This window comes from Vulpes lagopus, chromosome 1 (assembly GCF_018345385.1).
Source record: "Vulpes lagopus strain Blue_001 chromosome 1, ASM1834538v1, whole genome shotgun sequence".
Classification (NCBI taxonomy): domain Eukaryota; kingdom Metazoa; phylum Chordata; class Mammalia; order Carnivora; family Canidae; genus Vulpes; species Vulpes lagopus.
The window spans coordinates 4920783-4946490 of record NC_054824.1 but is presented as its reverse complement, the minus strand read 5'-3'; the positions used below and the strand labels follow the sequence as shown (position 1 = coordinate 4946490).

At 40.9% G+C, this 25708-nt stretch overlaps 2 protein-coding genes across 4 annotated transcripts in view; one reads left to right on the top strand and one right to left on the bottom strand.

The window, feature by feature from the left end:
- Positions 1 to 416, bottom strand: part of REV3L (REV3 like, DNA directed polymerase zeta catalytic subunit) — a 181507-nt gene extending 181091 nt beyond the window's left edge. For all 3 annotated transcript variants that reach the window (XM_041738555.1, XM_041738677.1, XM_041738625.1), the window contains exon 1: positions 229 to 416. In XM_041738555.1, coding sequence (XP_041594489.1) covers positions 229 to 367 — 139 coding nt within the window. In that variant the 5' untranslated portion in view covers positions 368 to 416. The remainder of the gene's footprint in view (positions 1 to 228) is intronic.
- LOC121481604 (putative glycine-rich cell wall structural protein 1) lies at positions 416 to 24848 on the top strand. Its single transcript, XM_041739140.1, has 4 exons — positions 416 to 1210; positions 1585 to 1832; positions 2047 to 2235; positions 24545 to 24848. Exons 1-2 carry the CDS (start codon positions 736 to 738, stop codon positions 1764 to 1766), a joined length of 657 nt encoding a protein of 218 aa, XP_041595074.1. The 5' UTR covers positions 416 to 735; the 3' UTR covers positions 1767 to 1832; positions 2047 to 2235; positions 24545 to 24848.
- Positions 24849 to 25708: the final 860 nt, after the last annotated feature.

Sequence of the window (25708 nt, the reverse complement as noted above, 5' to 3'; positions counted from 1 at the left end):
GCCCCGCGGCCCGGGGTGCGGACCCGGCTCCCGGCGCCCGGGAGGAGGGGGCGCGGCGCCCGCGCGGACCCACGTCGCGGCGCCTCCTGTCACGCACCCGGGGAGAGGCGCGGGGGGAGGGAGCGAGGGAGGGAGGGGAGGCGGCGGCGAGCGCGCGTGTGCGCGGCGGCGAGGGGAGGGCAGCCCGGGCGCCCCGCCGGCTCCCGCCCGCGCCCCGCGCCCGCTTACCTGCCGGGGTCGCTCCGAAGACTCGCACCACCGGCACCTTCTTGACAGGGGCCTGGGTGAGGGGGCACTGGCAGGTGTCCAGGCCCCGCAGCGGGCTGGCCATGTAGTAGTCGGCGGTCACTATCCTCACTGAAAACATGTTCGCCGCCGCCGCCACCGCCTCCTCCTCCTCCTCCTCCTCACGGGCGATCTGGCGGCGGCAGCAGCGGCGGCGGCGGCGGCTTCCTCCGCAGCGACGGCCCCACGGCGGCGGCGCCCCCTCCCCGCTTCGGCTCGGCCCCCTCCCCTCGCACACAGACGCCGCGAGCGGGCGGCGGGCGGGCGGCGGGCGGCGGGCGGGCGGGGCGCTCGCTGCTGGCACTGCTGCCGCCGCCTCCTCACGAGCACCCGGCGACGGGCGACAGCAGAGACGCCCTGGCGCTTCCGTCGGTGCTGCTGCTGCCGCCGCTGCCGCCGCCGCCGGGAATCACACGGGCTCCTCGGTCCCAGGCTGCAGCTCTTGTTGCCATGATGATGATGTCACGGACGCAACCACTGGGGGAGGGGAGGAGGGGAGGCGGGGGGGGGGGTGCGCGGGTGCGCGCGCGCGTGCGTGCGTGTGTGTGCGCGTGGGGGGGCGGGGGGAGGGGACGCGGCGGGAAAGGGAGCGAGCGGGGCGGGCCCCCGAGCGGGACACCCCGGCGGGGGCCGAGACGGTGTTTTCTCCCCCGCCCCCCCGGGCTCGCGGCGAGGGAGGAGGCCGCGGGGGGGGGGGGCGGGGCGTCTGGGCCCGCGCCGGGCGCGGGGATCGATGACTCGGCCGGTGGGCACGGCCACCTGCGTGGGGGGGGCGGAGCGCCGATGTCATGGATGCGGGAGGGGGGTCGGGGCCGCTCGGGGGCTCGGCGGGATTGGCCGGGGATCGCTCGCGCCCGCCTAGCCGACCGCCATTTCACATCCTGCGGAGGAGGCGGGGGCGGCCGCCGAGACGGCTTTTTACAAGGTAAGAAAGCCCGCCCGCGGGAGGCGCAGATCTCGTGCCGCCGCGGCCTCGCGGGAGGGCGGGCGGGGCCGGGCGCGGAGGCGGAGGCGGAGGCGGACGCAGCCGGCCCTTCTCAGGTATCGCGGCGGCTCCGCGCGTGGCCCGGGGGCGGCGCGAGGGGCGGGGGCGCGCGGGCGCGGGCCTCGGCCTATAGGAGGGCGGCCCCGGCGCCCCCTCCTTCCCGCGGCGCTGCGGTGTCTGCGCGCGGACCCCCGGAGGGACGTGTTCCCGCTCGGCTCCGCTTAGCTGGGCCGGGCAGGGCCGGGCAGATCGGGGTTTCCCACCGCGGCGGCCTCCTCCCGCGCGAACAGATCCTTCCTCGGCTTCCCCCTCAGCGCCTCAGGCTGCGGCCCGGGCGCGCGCGTGCGCGGTGGTGTGCGCGTCCGTGTGCGCGTCCCGGCGCGCGTCTGTGCGCGTGCGCGTCCGAGGAGGCACTTGTCCGCGCTGGGTGACCTCCCTCCCCCGGCGGAATTCAGGATTAAGAGCCTTTCAGAGAAGCGTTCGGCCGGAGATGTAAAGCCCCCGTGAAAGTCACCGCGTCAGACGCGGACACCCGTTACCCATTACCTAAAGGCAAAAGGAGGTAGGGAAGAAGTGGTCAACAAAACAACTCCCCCACCCACCCCCCAAAAAAGGCGGGGAGGGGTGCAGTTGTGAAATCGGGGGAAAAAAAAAAAAGAAAAAAAAAGGTAGTAACAAGCCGCTGGGTTGGCCCTCCTGTTGGAACCGACGGGTTTTTGTCTGACTCGGTCACTAAATACTGGGTGTGACCTTGGACAAATAATTTGGTTTCTCAGGACCCGTTTCCGCCTCCGTGGAACGACAGTGGCACAGAACAAAACCCGAAGGTTTCTTCCCAACAAAAAGATTGACGCAGTGGGAGGCGGAAACCGTGGTTTCCAGTTCGAAGTACGGCACCGAATGGAGGACTTTGGACAGTCATTTTCAGCCTAATTAGAGATGGGTCACGCTCACGTAGGATACAGGTGTGTTTTAATGGCTTAGTAGGTTGCCGTGTATTTTAAGTGGTGTGAGGGGTCCTCCTTTGGAACCGTTGTGGTTCCTCAAATAGGAAAATCAGGAGGCTCCAAGGTGGGGTGGGCGGACAGGTCCCTGGTAGGCAGCGTCTATGAATTCCGTAACATAGACTGCTAATAAGAATTTATGCTCCAAGGGATTTGAGGCTGATTACCACAGTAAATTAGCTCGCAGTTTTCAACCTCGGAGCATGATTATAATAAACATAGGTAGCAAGATTTCTAATATAAAAGAAATTACCTAATATTTTTAAGAGGCAAATCTCAAACTGATTTAAGTTTTAGAAGGCGATGGAAGGGATTTAAAAATAGCATTACTGTGTTAGAATGCATTTTCTCATAAAACAGATGTTTTTCTGCAAGCTGAATGCCAGATGCACAACGCCAGTGATTCTGGTAATACTCCACGGCACTAGAGTTGTTGTTGTTGTTAATTTAATATTTTGGCCCTTACTAAGTCACCTCTGTAGGGATGACGCCTCAAAATCTGTCTTAGCAACCTCCCTCACCACTCATGATTGTAAAGTCCTATAAAATTGAGAGTCCCTGTACTATGTTATAATCCAAGTACACCCATAATACTTAAATTATACTAGTCCTAACTAGGAAAAGGTAAAAACATCAAATTCATGGATTACTTGTTTCTAGAAAAGGGTTTCCTTCCCCTGCTTCTTGAAACAGCATCATTGACTAAGAAAAGGCAGTTGCAACCACAATTCACATCTTTCCAACCCACCAAGGAAAGAATGTTCAGTCTTGGGAAAAGCATCTGCAGCATGAAATTAGGATATTTTGTCCATTGCATGTAATTGAGTTTAAATTGTTGCTGAAATTGAAAACCCGACAATACTTCCCTAATTAATCACTATCAAATGTGTAAGTAAGAAAGAGTTCTGGAACTTTGAGTCAGAAAATGAAAATTTTAAGCCATCATTTATTAGCTAAATGATTTCGGATAGATCATTTCATTTTCTGGAGTTGGTTTCCTCATCAATGAAATGGACAGTAATTCCTTCTTTAATGTCTCAGGGATGGTACAGGCTCATATGCGGTAAGGCATGTGAAAGTATCATCATATACAGTTGACACCCAGAAGTTTAACTCATTCAAAAGGAGTAAATCATTTGAAATTGTCTTATCTACACAGGAGAGAAATATCAAAATTGAACTCTGTATCCTTAAGTATCTCTTTTTTTGTTGTTACTGTCCAGTGGCTTCTGTTTGCCTGGTGGTTTGAGAGATAGACAAAACAGGTGACTTTATACTTTCAGACAGACTTTATAGTTTCTAGTCTACCATCATAAGCATCAATTGACATTTCATCTCTTCTAGTCCACTGACCTACACTCATCATGTCATGCTTTTGGTAAAAGCCCACCAAACCTTCTGTATCAATACTGTTGAGTGTCTATCAGTATTTGCCTATTAGCAATTTATAATCTAGAACAGAAGGCAATGGCCACCATTATCTTTCAGCAGGTATTGTAAAATGGCTTACCCAACACTCATCCAACCCCCTCCTAGCTTGCTTTTCTGCACTTTAGAAGCTAGAAAATTAAAAACTACAGTTTCTAGACTCTCTTGCAGCTAGATGATGGTGTGCTGGTAAATGTTTACTAATGGTTGGGGGAGGGGAACAGCTGATTTGTTGTAGCCAGTTTTCATGGTATGAATATTCCCAGGCTACCAAACATGACTTCACTGAATGTGGAGTTACTTGGAAAAGATGCTAACAATCAGTAGCTGGCTTCTTTCAGCATACCAGTGCATATGACCTAGTTTCCAGCAATCAGATGTACCCATTCAAGACATAGGTATGAAAGTAAGCAACATGATGCCTCAGCTGCACTCAGGGAGATGGGATTTTTCTGGCATACACTATATGGTGGAGATACTTGGTTCTGGGTAGCTGGGGGAAGAGTTCTCACATCCATTTTTAGAGTCATGGGTGCTGACTGGCAGGTGGTGTTGGGAGGGGTTTCCACTAGAATTGCCCTGTGATGTGGGATGAGGTACTTTCTGGTTTGGTTTTTCCTAGATGTTGTTTCTAGCAGTGTTATTATCCAAGCCTGGTTCGCTCAGAGATCTGTCCTTTAATCCCTTTCTGCTTAAACTAGCTCAGTCACGGCCAGCTACATAATTTGCTGAGCCCAGAGCAAAAGGAAAAATGTGGGGCCCCTTGTTCAAAAAGCAGGAAAAAGGTGCCATTATACTTACTAAAATATAAAGCTTTTTCTTTCTTCTGTCATCTCTCTCTTGACTTAGAATGACATTAAAAAGCAAAAAGAAAACATCATTACAAGAAAAATTAGAATTTTAAATTAGAATGAATTTTACCATTCATCTTTATTTTGTGCAATGCCATTTATAAATGCAAATATAAAAGTATTTAACTCCTACATAGACTCACCAAAATTACACAGTTCATATTTCCTAGTTTATACATGCATATGCATTTTGTGCTTATCGGAACAGTGTAAACGCTGCACAGAATCAACTCAGCTGTTTTTGTTTCCCTTCTTGATAGGCACACATCCTCACAATTTGAGTAGGGAAGGGGGGAAAGGAAAGAAACCATGAGTTGCCCTACCTTTCCCCTTCTTTCTATGTCATCATTCTCAGCGTAAATGCTAATATGGGGAAGTAAATGCTAATATGGGGATATGATAGGGTTCTTCTGTCGCTTGTATTTTTTAGGATGCCACTGCCTTCTTTTTGTAATATGCTTGCCTGTCGTCACTGTGACTCCCTGAGTTCCTACACCTCATAGGTCTATCAATGCTGTGTTTATGACACACCACAAAAACTATATGCAAATAGGGTGGCAAGGAAGAAAAGATGCACACAGTGCTTACCGTGCTTGCTTGTATGATCCATTGTGCCACTGGACTTCATTTATTAAACAAACTTTCAAACATAAAAGTATGAAGATTTTCAAAATGGCGATTGCAGAACACTAAACCAAGCACGGTGCCCCATAGACCTGCACAGTTTGCATGCCCATGAAGTTGACCCCGAGCTCAGTGTTTCTCAAGGGGCTTCTCCTGATGTGTTAGGTGAAGCAGTTCTACATTGTGCAGGATATTTAACATCCCTGGCCCCTGGGCACTACATGCTACTCTGACAAAAATGCCCTCCAAGAGGAGTTACTGAACTCCTGGAGTGTACTCCACTGTCTGCAGCTGGGAACCATGGTCATTACAGATCCAAAAAAGGTCATGTACAGTTTTTGCTAGTGATTCTCAGGCAGGAAAAAATAACAGAGTTGAGTTTAAAAGATTTCAGAAGTCTCATACCTGAGAGAATTATGGTGACCTTTTTCCCATGGTCAGAAAAATAATACTGTCTGCACTGGTGATGAAACAGGTATTTGGGATGAAAGCTTAAAAGTGATCAGTGGGGAGCAGCAGCCCGGGTGGCTCAGCGGTTTAACACCACCTTCAGCTCAGGGCCTGATCCTGGAGACCCAGGATCGAGTCCCACGTCGGGCTCTGCATGGAGCCTGCTTTTCCCTCTGCCTGTGTCTCCGCCCCCCCCACCCCCCACCCCCGTCTCTCATGAATAAATAAATAAATAAAATCTTAAATATATATTAACATCATAACATACTAGAATTGAAATAAGATGTTCTAGATCATTTATTTCCTTTATCCCTATAGATTAAAAGCTCTGGCTCTATAGACCTGACCTTGCCTTTGCTAACGCTGAATCTCAATTTTCTCCTCAATACAATGAGGATAATAGTATATTATCTTAGGTTGGAAGTCATTTTACCAAAAGCCAATTCACTAAAAAGTAGTTTTACCAAAGAATATGTTTGTTAAATTCAAGGTGAATTTTCTGTAAAATAAGTATTTGGTAAATTTAACTACTTGATTCTTTGGCAAATTAACTTTTAGCAAATTGAACTGTTTTCCCATCCCTGTTAGGCTTATAATATGGATTAAATGAGCTGTTGGATACTTTCAAAAAGTCCTCAATCAGTCTTAGCTATAATCCCTCCAACATTCTGACCTCAAGTCTTACCCATTCCCTCTCTGAATATTTAAATAGTTCCCATTGCTGTCCACATAATTGGCCTTCGGTAGCCTTTCACTACCTTTAGTTGGACTATTATTACAATAGTCACTTGATTGGCCTTTTGCCTCATTCCCTCCAAACTTATTTCCTACACTATGGCAAGAGTGGTCTATCACATAAATTTTAAATTATCATCTACAATATAATAGTTATATATTGTAGATGACTGTTTCATCTTTTTCACATATCCTTTCAGCACCATTGGAGAACTTTTAGTTCCGTAAATATACTTTTTTTTTTTTTTTTTGAGAAAGCATCAAATTTCTCTGCCTTGCCTTTCTAACTGGAATATCTTCCCTTTTCTTCTTTCTTGCCAAAATTTTTGTTCATCTTTCAAGTTTTAGTTAAAATGCTGCTTCCCCTATAAAGATCTCCCTGATGTCCTCAAAAAAATGTAGGTGTTCTTTCTAGGCTTCCACTTTTTTTTGGTATATGCTTCTGTTATAACTCTTAGATTACTGCAGTTGTTTATTAGGTTATCATTCTGATAGACTATAATCTCCTTGAAGGAAGGGACCCTGCCTTTTTAGTTTTTATATACTAGCTCCATGTATAATGGCTAGTATATGAAGACATAGCCTATGTCTTCAACATTTATTGAATTAAAAATTTTAAAGATTTATTTACAACTCTTCTCTACTGCTTTCCCATGACACCTCCAATTTACAGGTCAGGACACGGAGGCCCAAAGAAATGAAGCTATTTAGTGAGATCCCAAGCCTTCTAACTCCACATCTATTACTTTCACTCCTTTACTATAGAGAATCTTCTGAGTAGTGTCTATATGCTAGTCATTTCTGTTGTAGGAAACGGTCTTATCAGTGTCTTTCTATTCACTTAAAATCTAGGGAATAAGCAGAAGGGCATAGTGATCCAGGAAAATTTGTATGTTCTTTCTTACTCAATTATTTGGTTGCCTTTGTTTGTTTTCTAGGTAATTCAGTGAATGTCAAGGTAAATTATTTGTTCCTCCCCACCCCTGGAGGACATTTGGTAAAAATGTCTGGAGACATTTTTGATGATCACAGCTGAAGGACTGTATCAAATAGGGAGGAGTCCTGGGATGCAGCTAAATATCTTACAATGAATAGGATAGCCCCCATAGCAGAGAGAATTATCTGACCCAAAATGTCAGTAGTACCAGAGTTGAAAAGCCCTGATCTAGTCTAAGGGAAATTTTTACTTAGCCTTTCATCCACTGTGTTGTCTCTATGGTACCAGGATAGAAAAGAAACTCATTCCCCCCAAGAAGGGATTTGGAATCCCTGTTTGGTAAACTCTAGAGGCAATTACTATCAACTACACACTCTCAAAAGACTTCATGCAGGTTTCCCCAATGGATTCATAGGGCCTGCCTGGGTGTAAGATAGGCACACAAATATGTATTGCTTGAGTGATTAATAAAATATATTTTAACTTAATGGGGCTTTGTTTCTTTTTTTTTTTTTTTTTTCAAAGCTAAAGGGAAGTCAAATTAATCATCATGGTGAGAATTTCTGTTCTTATCTTTTTATTTCAGTTACAGGAAGAAGCAAAACTTCTTAAAAACAACTCTCAAGTCACCCACTTCCATAAATTATCAGTAATAGTTTTAAGGAAGAGACCAATGAGCCTGTAAATTAAAGATGATGTTTGAGGAACAAAATAAAAGAAGCTTTCAGAATAGAGTAATATTAGAGCTGATGCATGAGCTCTCCAGGACCCTCATTTAAATTATGTACCCAGAATTGAAACCAGAGCATTTCTGATGGATTATGGAAGGCACCAAACACATGTGGAGTAAGGTTAGATTAAGTTCCCAATTTAAGTAACATAAGATGCAGAATCTCAGAAGCAAGGTGTCTATATAGAGCAGCATATCTCACGGTAGTTTTCCTTGGCCCCAGTGTCCTCACCGTACTTTTATATCTACAGTTTAAATCACATTCCAGGAAAGCTTCCATTAATAATCTGTGTATTAATAGTGAACTCCCCCTGGGCTTTGCTCCTCATTTCATATCCTCATTCCAGAGTTCAGGAAAGAGTATTCTCAAATGTGTAGATAGAGATTAACACTTATTTTTATTTTCTCAATAAAATGTATTTTTCCAATCTTAAAAGTTTTTAAATGCATAGCATAGGAAATACAGAAAACCATAAAATATAGGATTGCAATCCCACCCAGAGGCAGTTGTAAGTAACATTTTAGTCCATTTTTCTTCTAGAAAATTTTTCTGTAAATATATTACTTAGTGGAAACAATGTCCCACTTTTTTTTTTTTTACTATACATTATAGGAGAAGCATTTTCCATACAAATTAAAATTCTTCATGGGTACAGAATATACTGCGCTATGGACATATGATAGTTTACCACTTTCCCACAGTAGGCCAATAACACGGTGTTTTAAATTTTACATTGTAAGAAATATCCCACTAAGCAATTGTTCCATTTTGGATCCTACCCTTAACTTTTCAAGGAACTTACTTTATAGTTCATTATTACTTGACAACATTAACCCCTGGAATGTGCCATGTTCCTTCTCTCCACCTGTTTGCCCACTTAGTTCATTCTTTAGATTTCAGGTCAAAGGTCACTTTCTCTAGGAAGTCTTCCCAAACTTTATATTTGATTATGGTTTTCTATGACATATTCTAATTGTACAATGTTCCTTTTTTCCTTAGCCCTTAGCTCTGGTTGTAATAAGCTATTCATTTGTATATTATTTGGTTAATTTCTGCCCAGCCTCCCCCCCCCCCCAGCCTGGAGTAGAATACTACAATCATTATCTGGATAAGCAGTGATTAAAATGTTATAAACACAAGCCAATTAATGTGATCTCATTTGTATTACTGACAAGATGGGTTATAGCTTGAGATTGAAATACAGTTAGTCCAGAAATACTTACATGTCAGCCATTACTTGAAGTGCTAGGAATTTAGAAATGAGAACAACAGGCATGATTTCAGTCTTCATGGTGCTTATAGTCTAATGCAACAGTTGGCAAACTATTCCTGTAAGGGGACAGATAATAAATATTTGGGGTTTTCAGGCTATGTAGCTTCTTACAACTACTCAGCTTTGCCATTGAAATGCAAAAGCATTCATCAACAATCATAGAGTGTGTCTAGATCAGTGGGGCTGAATGTGGGACAAGACAGCCATTAAACAGATCATATGAGATGTCCTTCAAAAGAAAAGGACAGGATGCAATAAAGTCACATGGCAGAGCTGTCTAACCTAGTTTAGGGAAAGGAACAAAGACTTCTTAAGGAATAGGACTTTAAAATTTAAGGAAGAAGAAGAATTATCCAGATAAAGGAGGGGCAACAAACTCTGTGAAGACCTAAAGTAGAGAAAGAACAAGAACAGAGATTCATTCTTAAGCTTGGAGATTGACAGGAAATTGTAAGAATATAGAGTGAAAAGACAGATTCAGAAAAGACAAATTTGTGAAACCTAGTACTCCCGGGAGGAAGAGGTGACAGTAGGAAAGACTGAGAAGGGACAATCAAGGAGGCATAGCAGTAGCAGGAAGTTTAAGACCTTACAGACACTCTAACCTCCTCTTCCATCAGTATGTGTAGGATATGTTGGTTGGGAGATAATAGCCTAAGGGCTACATGAACCTCAGTGAAATGATGTACTTTTTGAAGGATAAAATATATATAGAGAGAGAGAGAAGACTAGAGCTGAGGGCTGAGTAAGAATTGTTGGGAGTGATAGGGTAAAGAATGCAGACATAGTAAAGAAGTAAAAGAGATAGAAACAATTGCTGCTATATAGTAGGTGCTCAATAATTTTTTTGGTGAAAGAAAGGATAACAATATAAAATCAAAGAATCCAAGAGGGAGAGATTTTCAATAACAGGTTGGTCAATAGTTTTGCATACTTAAAAGAGCTATTGCTCAGCATTAGTTTCCTTGGCCATCTGGGAAAAGATACAGGTAAGGACTCATCCACTCTTGATGCCCTGGCACAGAATAAGCCTGACCTTCCAATTTCTACTTGTAGGAAAAGCTGACCTGTTTTTTTTTTTTTTTTCTTCCTAAAGGTTTCAGTGAGTAGGAATAGGGACCTTCTAATGTCAGGACCTGCTCAAAATACAATAGGAACAAGATATTTTCATAGATTACGTTGACACTGGCTCAACTGTTTTCTCTCACCTATGTTAAGCGCATTTTATTACTTAATTCTAAACTTTTTGTATTGTTTTGTTATTAACTTGTTGGTATCTCTAAAGTCCTATCTTAGATGGTGTGAGCAATTTTAAATAATGTAAGATACAGCTCTGGGCTCAAGTATTATGTAATTGACCAATAAATTGTAAGCTTCTTGAAATTAGGAATCATACTTGACATTTCCTTTTTTTCCTTGCACAGTATCAGACATATGGTTGGTACTATAGAAATAATTTTCCCCTGCCCTCTACATTGCACCATTTGGTGACCAAATGGTGTCTGTCTAACTACTTCTGTATGACTTGGACAAAACATGCCGCTTTCTGAGACAATCATATTCTGAAGGCATCAGTAACAGTAATTTCAGCTTGCTGAAGGTGGAGGTTCTTTGTGTAAAGGTCAGCCTGTCAGTAAATAGCATGCCAGCCTGTTCTTTCAAGATTATAAGAAACCTTTGTACATGTATTTTTTACACTTAACAAAAAAAAAGTAATAGGAAGCTGTACCCAGGGTCTCACCAGATATTTTCAAATCAGAACTGGGGCAACTGAGTTGTAACTTATTTTTTAAACATTTACTTTTACAAATTTATGAGAGCAGGGAGCTGAGATTTTTCTTGCCTGAATTAGCAATAATTTCATTCTCTATTCAACTTTAGCAAAAATACTAAGCTAGCCCTAAGATGAAAATGTGAAATACAGGTTCTTACCAAGTCAGAAAAGTGGAGCAAAGATTAGTCTTAAGAATGAAGGGAAACATTACTCATTTTTCTTAAGCCTGCTTGCTTTTACATTAGTATGAACTGTTTTTAGACTGAAAACTCATAGATAAGGGAGGGAAGGATCCCCTTTTTGGAATATCCAGCCCCCTATACTAAGCATATCCAAAGACTCAAATTATTAAAGACTGACGCATGGCTTGCAGTCTTCCTGTTTTCCCTAACTGCTACCCTCATTGTGAGTGAATTCATTACCAAAGTAGACAATACCATCCACCAGGGTTCTTTAACCATCTCATCTCCAGAGATCTTAGCCACTCATTTCTCTTGCCACACCCTAGATCTTGTCATACACCCAATCTGTTTCACCTCTAGCTCCATAAATGCAGACTTCACCTTCTCCAGCCACAACATGCATCCTGGCTCTCCACTCAGTTCCTCCCAATACATCATTCTCACTTCCCTGATGTCTCCAGTGCTCTTCCTTTCTTGATCTTTCGTCCCTCTCAGATTTCTCTGATGTGGGACCTCCAATCCAAACTTCTCTTTTTTTTCTCCTTATCAGCCTTCTCCTGCCTTCACTTCCTTTGATTTTTTTTTTGTTTTGTTTTTTTGTTTTTTGTTTTTTTTTTTTGCTGCATTCTATTTTAAATTACTTTACCACTCTCTTGCCAGAAACCACGTCACCTTTGCCCTGCCATCACTAATCTGGCAAAACACCAGCTCTAACTGGGTGCCCAAACCCAGATTGCTAAGTGCACCCAGTTAGAAAAAATAGCACTGCTATGTAGGTGGGCATTTAACATTGTACATTCAGGAACACAGACCAGTTAGGTCACTCTGTTCGTATTATTGGGAAGAGAAGGGAAGGTTATCCTTATAATGCACTAGACTCTACTCCATATGTCAAGGTACAGTTGTTACAAATTCTCCTTTGTATACCCAAAATTAGTAATAGGCTGGAAAATTTCAAATGCCGTTACCCTCCGAGTCTCTAACATAAGCTTTTGTACTTAACTTTCCTGTTTTAACTTTATAGTTTGGGCCTAGTTCACCCAACAAGGTAAATTTCTAAAGTTTTTTAAATTACTGTTTGATCAGTCAAAAAGAACATGTCTCTCACATTACTGAATGTAGTGACAACCAAAGGAAAATCACTCCTAGGGATGATTACCCTTTTTAGGGGGCTTTTGTGAATCTAAGTAGTCTTTAGTTGTAACTCAGGGCCTGGGCCTTAGGCTCAGCTCCTTTGGGTCATTTCATTCTTGCATGTCCAGCTTCCCGCTTCCCTCATTTCAGCTTCCACACATTTTCTAGAAACAGATGCTGCTTTTTTCCTAAAGTGACAGAGAAAGCAGTGCCCCTCAAGCGTGAAGCAGTGCAGGGTGCTGTTTGCAGGTGTAAGTCACATATATTGAATGGCAGTAGCATACTGGTTAAGGGTGTAGACTCTACACCCAGTTTCCCTACTTCCCTGCTATGTAACTTTGGGCAAATTACTCTCTGTGCCTCATTTTTCCCGTCTATGTTATATAGATGATAATACTAGTACCCACCACTCAGTGTTGGAGGATTGAATTACATATATTAAATGAGTTAATACTTTAGAACTGGTAAGCACTCAGAAACTGTTAAGCTATTATTCATAATTTAGAGGCAGCTTCTCTATTTCCTAAAATACATTTATTCATTACAAGAAGAGACTAATGATGAAAGCTAGAAGCTATTAAAATTCCATTGATTGGATATAAAAAGTAGACTTTTAGAATTGCAAAAGACTCAAGAAATTATTTAGACCATTGGTTTTTAACCAGTACTATGTATCAGAGTCACTTATGAAGTGTTGTAAAGCTGCAAGTTACCCAGGCTCTCCCTTCTCAGATCTACCAAGTCAAAATAAAATGTCCACAGGCAATCCCAATGCAGTCTTCCTTGCAAGAAACACTGAAATAATTCAAGTCTTTATATTTTATGATAAGGAGAATGAGACTTAGAATAAATGAATGACTTGACTAAGACCCCACAGAATAGGTAGGATCAAGGTCACCTTGCTGCTTGGTAAGTGATCTTCCTATTCTTCTATGTGACCTGCCAAATATATTAACTTTTCACGGAATATGGGAGTTTATCCTCCTCTCAGTACTATCAGGAAGAATAATATAGACTTGAAAAGTGTACTTTACTCATTTTTTAATTCAAAATAGCAAAATCTATTGTACAATTCATGCAAAGGACTATTGCACATTTACAATAAGATTTAAAGTGAATTTTGCTGTGCTTTTCATGTGGACATTAGTCTTTGTCCACAATACTTGCACTTTGGCACAATACTTGCTGCCAATTAGTACAAGGAAAACACTATGTGTGTGGCAAGAGAGCTGCTTAACCCAACCTCACAGACTGAAAACAAACAAATGCTTTATTGGGAAAGGTAGCTGTGGGAATTAAACTTTGTACAGCTCTCAATAATAAAATATGCATTTTATATAATACGATTTTTTGTTTTACATCTTAAGTTTTTAAATTTTTAAAAAAGATTTTATTTATTTGAGAGAGAGCATGAACAAGTAAGAGAGCATTCGCACGTGCATGTGTGAACCAGGGGAGGAGCAGTGGGAAAGGGACAAACAGACTCTACTCTTGAGCAGGGAGCTGGTAACAGGGCCTGACTTGGGGCCAACCTCATTACCCTGAAATAATGACCTGAGCTGAAATCAAGGGTTGGACGCTTAACCAACTAAGCCACCCAGGTGCCCTGTTTTAAGTTTTTTAAAAACAAAACAAAAAACATTTGTAAACTATTCTTTGAATTTTCCAGTCTATGAACAGTTAATGTAAAAAAAAAGTTCAGTGGTTATTAGGTATAGTGTTCTTATTGTGTAGCTTTATTGATTGGTAAATTGAAAGTCTAAAAAATATAGCAAAAACAAATTCTGAGTTTTTGGCTTCAGTATTAGGTACTATGATATTATGTATCCTAAAATGTGTTTTTCTTTATCCATAATATAGAGGAATTAAAAAAATGCATTAGAACTTGGTTGTGAACTTATACAAATGTGAAACATTAAGATGACAGAGCAGAAAAAGAAAATGGAGCTCAAATGAAATCTACCTCTCAAAGCAGGCCTATTTATATTTCACTATGTTTGCTATTAGACATTTATTTCTTTGCTAGAAATGATAAATGGAAGAAAAAAAAAAGAAATGATAAATGGCTGCCCACCCAACTTCTGAGTCTTAGGCAACTCCATTTTACTAATAAACCACTCATTTTGATTCTATAAATGCTGTGCACAAGGCCCTAAAGGAAGTCTACCATTCCAGATCCCCATCAACCTATCAGTAAACTACTTTTGCTTATACTGTTCTTTGCCTGATTCTAAACCCTTTGTTCTACACTTCATCTCGGGTTTGGCCTTTGGATCTTTTTACTTAATGCTTATTTTTGGTTTCTTGGCACTTGACTCTGTGCTCAATCTGATCATCTTTGGTTTAGACTCTCCTACTTTCAAGCTACCAAGATTTATACCCCTTGATTCTAGCAGTTCTGGAATTCCTAGCACAGCCATTGGCTGCTGGCTCAAGGAGACCAGTCCCAAATACTAGCCTCATATTATAAACATCTGATTATTCATCTATTTAACAGATTTCATTCATCAGTACTATGTGTAAACCACCAGAGTAGTTTCTGGAGAAATAGAGAAGATTAATTAGTGATAGAAACCCCCCTAAAAATCTGGTTGGACAAATAAAAAGTATATTGTGATAATTTAAGATAGTATGTGTTCAACTCGTATGAAGTATGTATACATGCAAGACATCAATTAACAAAAGCTTCAAATAGAAAGATTTCCTTCAAGCCTTTCTGTAGGCTCCATGCCTAGCATGGAACCCAATGTAGGGCTTGAACTCACAACCTTGAGCTCAAGGCCTGAGCTAAGAGCAAGAGTTGGACCGTTAACTGACTGAGCCACCCAGGCATCCAAAAGCTACAAATAGGGCAGCCCCGGTGGCTCAATGGTTTGGCACCGCCTTCGGCCCGGGGCCTGATCCTGGAGACCCAGGATCGAGTCCTGCATCGGGCTCCCTGCATGGAGCCTGCTTCTCCCTCTGCCTGTGTCTCTGCCTCTCTGCCTCTCTGTGTCTGTGTGTGTCTGTCATGAATGAATAAATAAAATCTTTAAAAAAAAAAAAAAACTCCAAATACAAAGATTTCTCACCAGGGAGTTAGGGATATAGAGTATAAAGGGACATGACCAAAAGAACCTGGGGTGGTGGGTCATGGATTTAAAAAGATTGAGAATACTGATAGGTTAAGTTAAGACTTGAAGGTAGGATGGGATAAACACCATGGGAGAAAGGCATTCCGAAAAAGTAGAATCAAAGCAACAGGAACAGAAAAAGTAAGTTAGGTTTTAAGAATCTTATTTATCTAGATTGCTTGACAGTATAAGTAAAAATGGAAGAAAGCCTAAAAAAACTGGTTGGAACCATATTATGGAAGGCTTTGAGTATAGAGAATTTAGAGTTGGCAAACATACTGGGAAATCAGAAAGTTTTGAGCAAGAAATATTAATTGGCTTGATTTAAACAGTGATCTACAGGAAAATGTTGGTAGTGAGGAGATAGGCAGAGACTGCCGACCAGGCAATCAGTTAGGAGACTAACACAGTAATCTAAAGTAGGGAGGGCCTGGAGATGATGACTATATTCATTTCATTAAGTGCCTGCTGTGAGTGAGGTGCTGGTGATGCAATAAAGATTAACTCCTCATCATGCAGGGGTGTTCAATCTAGTGAGACATTGATCTCTTAAAGGCTCCTAGAGGAGTCTCTATTTTGGGACCACTTCTGACCCTTCCCTGGTTACCAAGGGATAGGTTCTCATTTAACAATGAGATATATTACCTACCTTCTAAAACTACTTTCCCATTTCATGAGTCTGCTAAGGCGAAAGTATCCCATCCACTTGCACATAAAGAAAAGCAATTTATTACTTAAAACAAGATAAGACAGGAACACTACCAGACAAGGCAAAGAAGAAAATGACATGTGTTTTAAAGAGATAACTGAAGATGATGTGGAGAATGAATTGGAGGTTAGGTTAGGAGCAAGAAAACCAGTTAAGAGGTTGTTGTAGTAATCCACGCGCTTCATTGTGAGGGCCTGAACAAAGAGAGTATGAAACAAGAGCAATCATTGGTGGCTACTCCCACTATAACCCTTTCTATCCCTGCCCTGGTTCAACTAAGGGATGGGTAGGGGACTCTCATTTAGAACTGATTTTTTTTTTTTTTTTTTTTTTTGCTGCATTCTATTTTAAATTACTTTACCACTCTCTTGCCAGAAACCACATCACCTTTGCCCTGCCATCACTAATCTGGCAAAACACCAGCTCTAACTGGGTGCCCAAACCCAGATTGCTAAGTGCACCCAGTTAGAAAAAATAGCACTGCTATGTAGGTGGGCATTTAACATTGTACATTCAGGAACACAGACCAGTTAGGTCACTCTGTTCGTATTATTGGGAAGAGAAGGGAAGGTTATCCTTATAATGCACTAGACTCTACTCCATATGTCAAGGTACAGTTGTTACAAATTCTCCTTTGTATACCCAAAATTAGTAATAGGCTGGAAAATTTCAAATGCCGTTACCCTCCGAGTCTCTAACATAAGCTTTTGTACTTAACTTTCCTGTTTTAACTTTATAGTTTGGGCCTAGTTCACCCAACAAGGTAAATTTCTAAAGTTTTTTAAATTACTGTTTGATCAGTCAAAAAGAACATGTCTCTCACATTACTGAATGTAGTGACAACCAAAGGAAAATCACTCCTAGGGATGATTACCCTTTTTAGGGGGCTTTTGTGAATCTAAGTAGTCTTTAGTTGTAACTCAGGGCCTGGGCCTTAGGCTCAGGCTCCTTTGGGTCATTTCATTCTTGCATGTCCAGCTTTCCCGCTTCCCTCATTTCAGCTTCCACACATTTTCTAGAAACAGATGCTGCTTTTTTCCTAAAGTGACAGAGAAAGCAGTGCCCCTCAAGCGTGAAGCAGTGCAGGGTGCTGTTTGCAGGTGTAAGTCACATATATTGAATGGCAGTAGCATACTGGTTAAGGGTGTAGACTCTACACCCAGTTTCCCTACTTCCCTGCTATGTAACTTTGGGCAAATTACTCTCTGTGCCTCATTTTTCCCCGTCTATGTTATATAGATGATAATACTAGTACCCACCACTCAGTGTTGGAGGATTGAATTACATATATTAAATGAGTTAATACTTTAGAACTGGTAAGCACTCAGAAACTGTTAAGCTATTATTCATAATTTAGAGGCAGCTTCTCTATTTCCTAAAATACATTTATTCATTACAAGAAGAGACTAATGATGAAAGCTAGAAGCTATTAAAATTCCATTGATTGGATATAAAAAGTAGACTTTTAGAATTGCAAAAGACTCAAGAAATTATTTAGACCATTGGTTTTTAACCAGTACTATGTATCAGAGTCACTTATGAAGTGTTGTAAAGCTGCAAGTTACCCAGGCTCTCCCTTCTCAGATCTACCAAGTCAAAATAAAATGTCCACAGGCAATCCCAATGCAGTCTTCCTTGCAAGAAACACTGAAATAATTCAAGTCTTTATATTTTATGATAAGGAGAATGAGACTTAGAATAAATGAATGACTTGACTAAGACCCCACAGAATAGGTAGGATCAAGGTCACCTTGCTGCTTGGTAAGTGATCTTCCTATTCTTCTATGTGACCTGCCAAATATATTAACTTTTCACGGAATATGGGAGTTTATCCTCCTCTCAGTACTATCAGGAAGAATAATATAGACTTGAAAAGTGTACTTTACTCATTTTTTAATTCAAAATAGCAAAATCTATTGTACAATTCATGCAAAGGACTATTGCACATTTACAATAAGATTTAAAGTGAATTTTGCTGTGCTTTTCATGTGGACATTAGTCTTTGTCCACAATACTTGCACTTTGGCACAATACTTGCTGCCAATTAGTACAAGGAAAACACTATGTGTGTGGCAAGAGAGCTGCTTAACCCAACCTCACAGACTGAAAACAAACAAATGCTTTATTGGGAAAGGTAGCTTTGGGAATTAAACTTTGTACAGCTCTCAATAATAAAATATGCATTTTATATAATACGATTTTTTGTTTTACATCTTAAGTTTTTAAATTTTTAAAAAAGATTTTATTTATTTGAGAGAGAGCATGAACAAGTAAGAGAGCATTCGCACGTGCATGTGTGAACCAGGGGAGGAGCAGTGGGAAAGGGACAAACAGACTCTACTCTTGAGCAGGGAGCTGGTAACAGGGGCCTGACTTGGGGCCAACCTCATTACCCTGAAATAATGACCTGAGCCAAAATCAAGGGTTGGACGCTTAACCAACTAAGCCACCCAGGTGCCCTGTTTTAAGTTTTTTAAAAACAAAACAAAAAACATTTGTAAACTATTCTTTGAATTTTCCAGTCTATGAACAGTTAATGTAAAAAAAAAGTTCAGTGGTTATTAGGTATAGTGTTCTTATTGTGTAGCTTTATTGATTGGTAAATTGAAAGTCTAAAAAATATAGCAAAAACAAATTCTGAGTTTTTGGCTTCAGTATTAGGTACTATGATATTATGTATCCTAAAATGTGTTTTTCTTTATCCATAATATAGAGGAATTAAAAAAATGCATTAGAACTTGGTTGTGAACTTATACAAATGTGAAACATTAAGATGACAGAGCAGAAAAAGAAAATGGAGCTCAAATGAAATCTACCTCTCAAAGCAGGCCTATTTATATTTCACTATGTTTGCTATTAGACATTTATTTCTTTGCTAGAAATGATAAATGGAAGAAAAAAAAAGAAATGATAAATGGCTGCCCACCCAACTTCTGAGTCTTAGGCAACTCCATTTTACTAATAAACCACTCATTTTGATTCTATAAATGCTGTGCACAAGGCCCTAAAGGAAGTCTACCATTCCAGATCCCCATCAACCTATCAGTAAACTACTTTTGCTTATACTGTTCTTTGCCTGATTCTAAACCCTTTGTTCTACACTTCATCTCGGGTTTGGCCTTTGGATCTTTTTACTTAATGCTTATTTTTGGTTTCTTGGCACTTGACTCTGTGCTCAATCTGATCATCTTTGGTTTAGACTCTCCTACTTTCAAGCTACCAAGATTTATACCCCTTGATTCTAGCAGTTCTGGAATTCCTAGCACAGCCATTGGCTGCTGGCTCAAGGAGACCAGTCCCAAATACTAGCCTCATATTATAAACATCTGATTATTCATCTATTTAACAGATTTCATTCATCAGTACTATGTGTAAACCACCAGAGTAGTTTCTGGAGAAATAGAGAAGATTAATTAGTGATAGAAACCCCCCTAAAAATCTGGTTGGACAAATAAAAAGTATATTGTGATAATTTAAGATAGTATGTGTTCAACTCGTATGAAGTATGTATACATGCAAGACATCAATTAACAAAAGCTTCAAATAGAAAGATTTCCTTCAAGCCTTTCTGTAGGCTCCATGCCTAGCATGGAACCCAATGTATGGCTTGAACTCACAACCTTGAGCTCAAGGCCTGAGCTAAGAGCAAGAGTTGGACCGTTAACTGACTGAGCCACCCAGGCATCCAAAAGCTACAAATAGGGATCCCTGGGTGGCGCAGCGGTTTGGCGCCTGCCTTCGGCCCAGGGCGCAATCCTGGAGACCCGGGATCGAATCCCACATCAGGCTCCCGGTGCATGGAGCCTGCTTCTCCCTCCGCCTGTGTCTCTGCCTCTCTCTCTCTCTCTCTGTGACTATCATAAATAAATAAAAATTTAAAAAAAAAAACAAAAAACAAAAAAAAAACAAAAGCTACAAATAGGGCAGCCCCGGTGGCTCAATGGTTTGGCACCGCCTTCGGCCCGGGGCCTGATCCTGGAGACCCAGGATCGAGTCCTGCGTCGGGCTCACTGCATGGAGCCTGCTTCTCCCTCTGCCTGTGTCTCTGCCTCTCTGCCTCTCTGTGTCTGTGTGTGTCTGTCATGAATGAATAAATAAAATCTTTAAAAAAAAAAAAAAAACTCCAAATAGAAAGATTTCTAACCAGGGAGTTAGAGATATAGAGTATAAAGGGACATGACCAAAAGAACCTGGGGTGGTGGGTCATGGATTTAAAAAGATTGAGAATACTGATAGGTTAAGTTAAGACTTGAAGGTAGGATGGGATAAACACCATGGGAGAAAGGCATTCCGAAAAAGTAGAATCAAAGCAACAGGAACAGAAAAAGTAAGTTAGGTTTTAAGAATCTTATTTATCTAGATTGCTTGACAGTATAAGTAAAAATGGAAGAAAGCCTAAAAAAACTGGTTGGAACCATATTATGGAAGGCTTTGAGTATAGAGAATTTAGAGTTGGCAAACATACTGGGAAATCAGAAAGTTTTGAGCAAGAAATAATAATTGGCTTGATTTAAACAGTGATCTACAGGAAAATGTTGGTAGTGAGGAGATAGGCAGAGACTGCAGACCAGGCAATCAGTTAGGAGACTAACACAGTAATCTAAAGTAGGGAGGGCCTGGAGATGATGACTATATTCATTTCATTAAGTGCCTGCTGTGAGTGAGGTGCTGGTGATGCAATAAAGATTAACTCCTCATCATGCAGGGGTGTTCAATCTAGTGAGACATTGATCTCTTAAAGGCTCCTAGAGGAGTCTCTATTTTGGGACCACTTCTGACCCTTCCCTGGTTACCAAGGGATAGGTTCTCATTTAACAATGAGATATATTACCTACCTTCTAAAACTACTTTCCCATTTCATGAGTCTGCTAAGGCGAAAGTATCCCATCCACTTGCACATAAAGAAAAGCAATTTATTACTTAAAACAAGATAAGACAGGAACACTACCAGACAAGGCAAAGAAGAAAATGACATGTGTTTTAAAGAGATAACTGAAGATGATGTGGAGAATGAATTGGAGGTTAGGTTAGGAGCAAGAAAACCAGTTAAGAGGTTGTTGTAGTAATCCACGCGCTTCATTGTGAGGGCCTGAACAAAGAGAGTATGAAACAAGAGCAATCATTGGTGGCTACTCCCACTATAACCCTTTCTATCCCTGCCCTGGTTCAACTAAGGGATGGGTAGGGGACTCTCATTTAGAACTGATTTTTTTTTTTTTTTTTTTTTTTTTTTTGGAGAGAGAGAGAGTGATTTGAGGGTGGTGGTGGGAGCAGAGGGAGAGAGACTCCTCAAGCAGACTCCCAGCTGAATGCCCAGGAGGACACTGGGCTTGATCCCAGGACCCTGAGATCACGACCCCGGCCAAAATCAAGAGTGGGACGCTCAAATGACAGAGCTACCAGGTGTTCCTGGAATTGAATCTTGAATGGAGGGACTCAAAAACACAAGAAACTCTGTTCACTTTTTCAGATTAGAGGTAATGCTCCTATTATCAAGTAGTCTGTTTTCTAGTTTCCTTATTTGGAACATGGTTCACCAGCCTTCACATGGATTCCCTGAGCTTCCTGATAAATTTTTGGTTTTGCTTTATTTAGCTAGCCCAAATTGGTTCCTAGGGCTTACAATTAAAAACAAACAACACTACAACAAAACCCACCCTAATTGACACTGTATGCAATGTCTGAGTCACCTGTGGATAATCAGGAGGCAATTGGTAGGTAGTAGGAAATATGAAACTAGAAGAGTGGTTCTCAAAGTCATGCATCAGCATCACCTGAGAACTAATAATGTAAATTCTTAGGCTTCACTCCAGATTTACTGAATACGAAACTCCAGCAGTGGGACCCTAACAATCTGAACATTAGTATGCCCTCCAGGTGATTCTAATGCCAGTGAAGTTTGAGAACCAACTTAACTAGAAGGGAGATTTGGGGTGGAGATAAAGATGTGTGAGTCAATATAATTAAATTCCTTCAATTGCTATTGAAGGAATGAATAAACTTCAAGAATAGAAGAGAGAATAAGCCCCTGAAATAGATGAAACAATCAAAGAAATTGAGACTAGTGCTGTACAATCAGGGAGGGGGAAATGTAACAGGTTTCAGGTGATCTACAGTTTCAGGTGCTATACAGAGGTCAGGATGGATAAGCATAGAGTTACAGCTATAGGAGTCCCTGTTAGGAGGTTTTTGGTGTCAAGAGGAGTGATACAGATAACTAGAATAAGTGATGAGAGAACACAGGCAAAAATAAAAGATACTTTTTGCAGCGGTTTGGGAGTGCAAGAAAGAAAGGATAATAAGGTCAAGAAGAGCTTTCTCAGGGTAGATATTTCAGTTAGCTTTGCTGCATAGCAAACAGTTGAAAACTCAGAGGCTTAAGACGGTAGTTACTATTATGGCTTGTGTCTCAGGGTTGGCTGATCTCAGCAGGGCTTGCCTGTGCATCTATAAGGCCACTGGAGAGCTTTGTTCCACACTGGACTCTATTCCACAGGTCATTCTCCTCCTGTCTGGCTTAGCTAGGCATCCCTTCCCATGGAGATGAAAGAAGAATTTTAAGAGAACAAGCAAAAACATACAAGGTCCCTTGAATCCTTGACTCCAAACTGACAAACTGACACTTCTGCCTCATTCTGTTGGCCAGATCAGGTTATGTGGCAGTTTTAAGGGGTGGGGAAATAGAATTTACCTTTGCAGAGAAATGGCAAAATGACATGGCAAAGGGTGTAGGTGGGCTCATGGAGGGGTGTAGAATTGCGATCATGGATACCATAGTAGGGATGACCTGAGCATGCTTGAAAGTAGAAGGGAAGAAACTTGTAGAACAAAGAAGAAAGCTCAGAGAATAGCTCAGAGAATTAACCTTTGAAAAAAGGAAGGATACTTCTGAGAATGGAAAGAAGGGAATTTGATTGGATTAGATTTAGCAAATTAAAATGCAAGATGTCTAGTAAAATTTGAACTTCAGGTAAACAATGAATACATTTTTAGCGTTAAGTATGTTCTGTACAGTATTTGGTAGACTCTCAGTACATAGTTTGCTGGAGTTTATTATTTTAAATGCTACTTAGATATTTCTGTAATGCAATATTTGACACATACTAAAATATGATTACTTACTTATTTGAAACTCAAATTTAACTGGGCATCCTGTATCTTATCTGGCAACCCTCCTTTGGTTAAATTTTAAGTAAATCCATAGTAAGATAATCTACAAAGGGATAGATGGGTGCATTTGGGGATTTAATCCTGGAAGAAGTTGGGAACAGCTGCTATGGATACTGCGAGATGTCAAAGGATTGCTGAGCAGCATTGAAGGCCCACTTAGCAACAGGAAGCATGACTTTTTCTTGGATTAAATCAACTGTAATGTTTCACTGCTAGGAAGCAGTAGTAGTAACAGAGATTGCTGGTGCAGGCGACCACCTTGGTCTGACTTCAGTAGAAGAGATGGGGTAGGAGTTTGGGGTATAATTGAAACGATGGGGGATCCAGATTGTATAGGGAAGCAGGTGAAACCAGAAGGTGAATTGGGAGACAGAAGGTGAACAGTGAGTCAGAGAGGTATTAAGAGGTGGAAGTTCACAAAGAAATGGAATTTACAATCTTGGAAGAATAGTTTTGTGTGTTAATGGGGGTTTAAAAATCCAATTTCACATTACAGCACTGGAGCTAAATTAAAAGCAAGAGCTCTGCAGACAAGGCACCTGGTCTTGAATCTATTTGTGTGATCTTTAATTTCCCTGTGCCTTAGCTCTTTGTAAAATAGAAATAATAATAGTTCTTACCTCATAGGGTTATTGTGGAAATAGGTGAGACAAACCAGATGAGTACCTAGAACAGTATGTCTAATACACAGTAAACCATCAAATGTTGGCTATGTTTTATTATTTTAAATACCACTTTCCCAGTGCCCGAATGGCTCAGTGGAGTAAGGTCCTAGGATCGAGTCCCATGTGGGGCTGGCTCCCTGCTCAGTGGGGATTCAGCTTCTACCTCTCTCCCCAACCCCTGTTTGTGCACACACGCTCTTTCTCCCTCCCGCTCTCTCTCAAATAAATAAAATCTTTAAATAAATACTACTTTCCACGCATCTATAATCAGTAAATGAGTGCTCTGGAGAATATTAAAGACAAATGGCAAGCATACATAGTATGTTTTCCACCATAGCTAACAAATGCTATCTTTGGTAAATATATAGACAATCAGCTACCTGTTAAAGATGAAGCCCACAAAATCTTTACCATTTAAGGCTGTTTTATTTACTGTTACTACAAGAAAATAATTACCATGCTCAAGTCCTATCTGTCTCCTTATTTCCCCATAGGTGACCATGCATTGGGATTTTCATAGTTTGAGTTAATTCCTCTGGGCTTCACCACCCAGCGAGTTACACAGGACAAGATTCCTCCCAGGGGACTGTGGTTCTGGGAATGTGAGCAGCTTGTTTTCATGAGATCTGCACCCTGACCTGGCCTACTGTTAGGAGCTGTTGTGTTGGTGGTCATGTTGTCTTTAGTCGTTTTTTTTCTATCTTACACAGTTATTTGTATATAAATATTTTTGAAAAGTAAATGTTCTATGCTGCTATTTTGCTTATACAAAGAAAAATTAAAACTATTTTGAAGTAATTACATGTGTCATATTTTTCTCTTTCAAAATAAATGGAAGTATTAATTCGTATCTTCTGGAAAGAAAATGAAAATGCAGGAAATGGTTATGCTCTTAATGTTTGAAAATAAGGTAATATTCTCTGTTCGAATGGAGCCTTCTAAGGAATTACTAGAGTCTCATACACAATCGACTTAAATGCATTCTTTATCTTTAAAAGGAAGCAGAATAGGATCATTGAGTAAGTCACATGTGTTCACAGCCTTGTCTGGTGTAATCATATCCTACACAAACACATTATTCTCTAGTCAGAAGGGTAAGGGGACATTTGAAACAGGACCTGCCCTTGCGGAGACCTTTTTTTGTTTAAAGAACGGTGCAGCTAGAGACCACACAGTAGAAGATAACAGAAAATATCTTCCATGCCTTCCTCTACCTGTATATTTTCTCATTCTCTTTTGTTCTCTAAGGACATCTGTTGTAATGATTATTCTGTAAAACTCATAGGTATATAGCAGACGGCATATCATATTTCATTTATTATTTTGTCTACTGTAATTATTGCTCTTTTATATCATGCCATTGTAGGTCTTTAAAATATTTTGTTTATAAAAGATATGAAAGGATATTACAGAAAATTAGGTGACTAGAGATAGCTAAAGAGTAAATGTTTTAACTCTGAATTTAATATATCTTAGGAAGTCTAATCAACTTGTATTAAGCTACATTTTAGAGAGATAAATGTGGTTAAAACAGATGCTTAAACTCTGAATCTAATTTTCCTCTTTTTATATTAATTGCAATGATTTTTTACAATGAAAAGATATTGAAAGATATTCTTAATTATAAACAACAGTAACGTGAGATTTGGAGGCTTTAA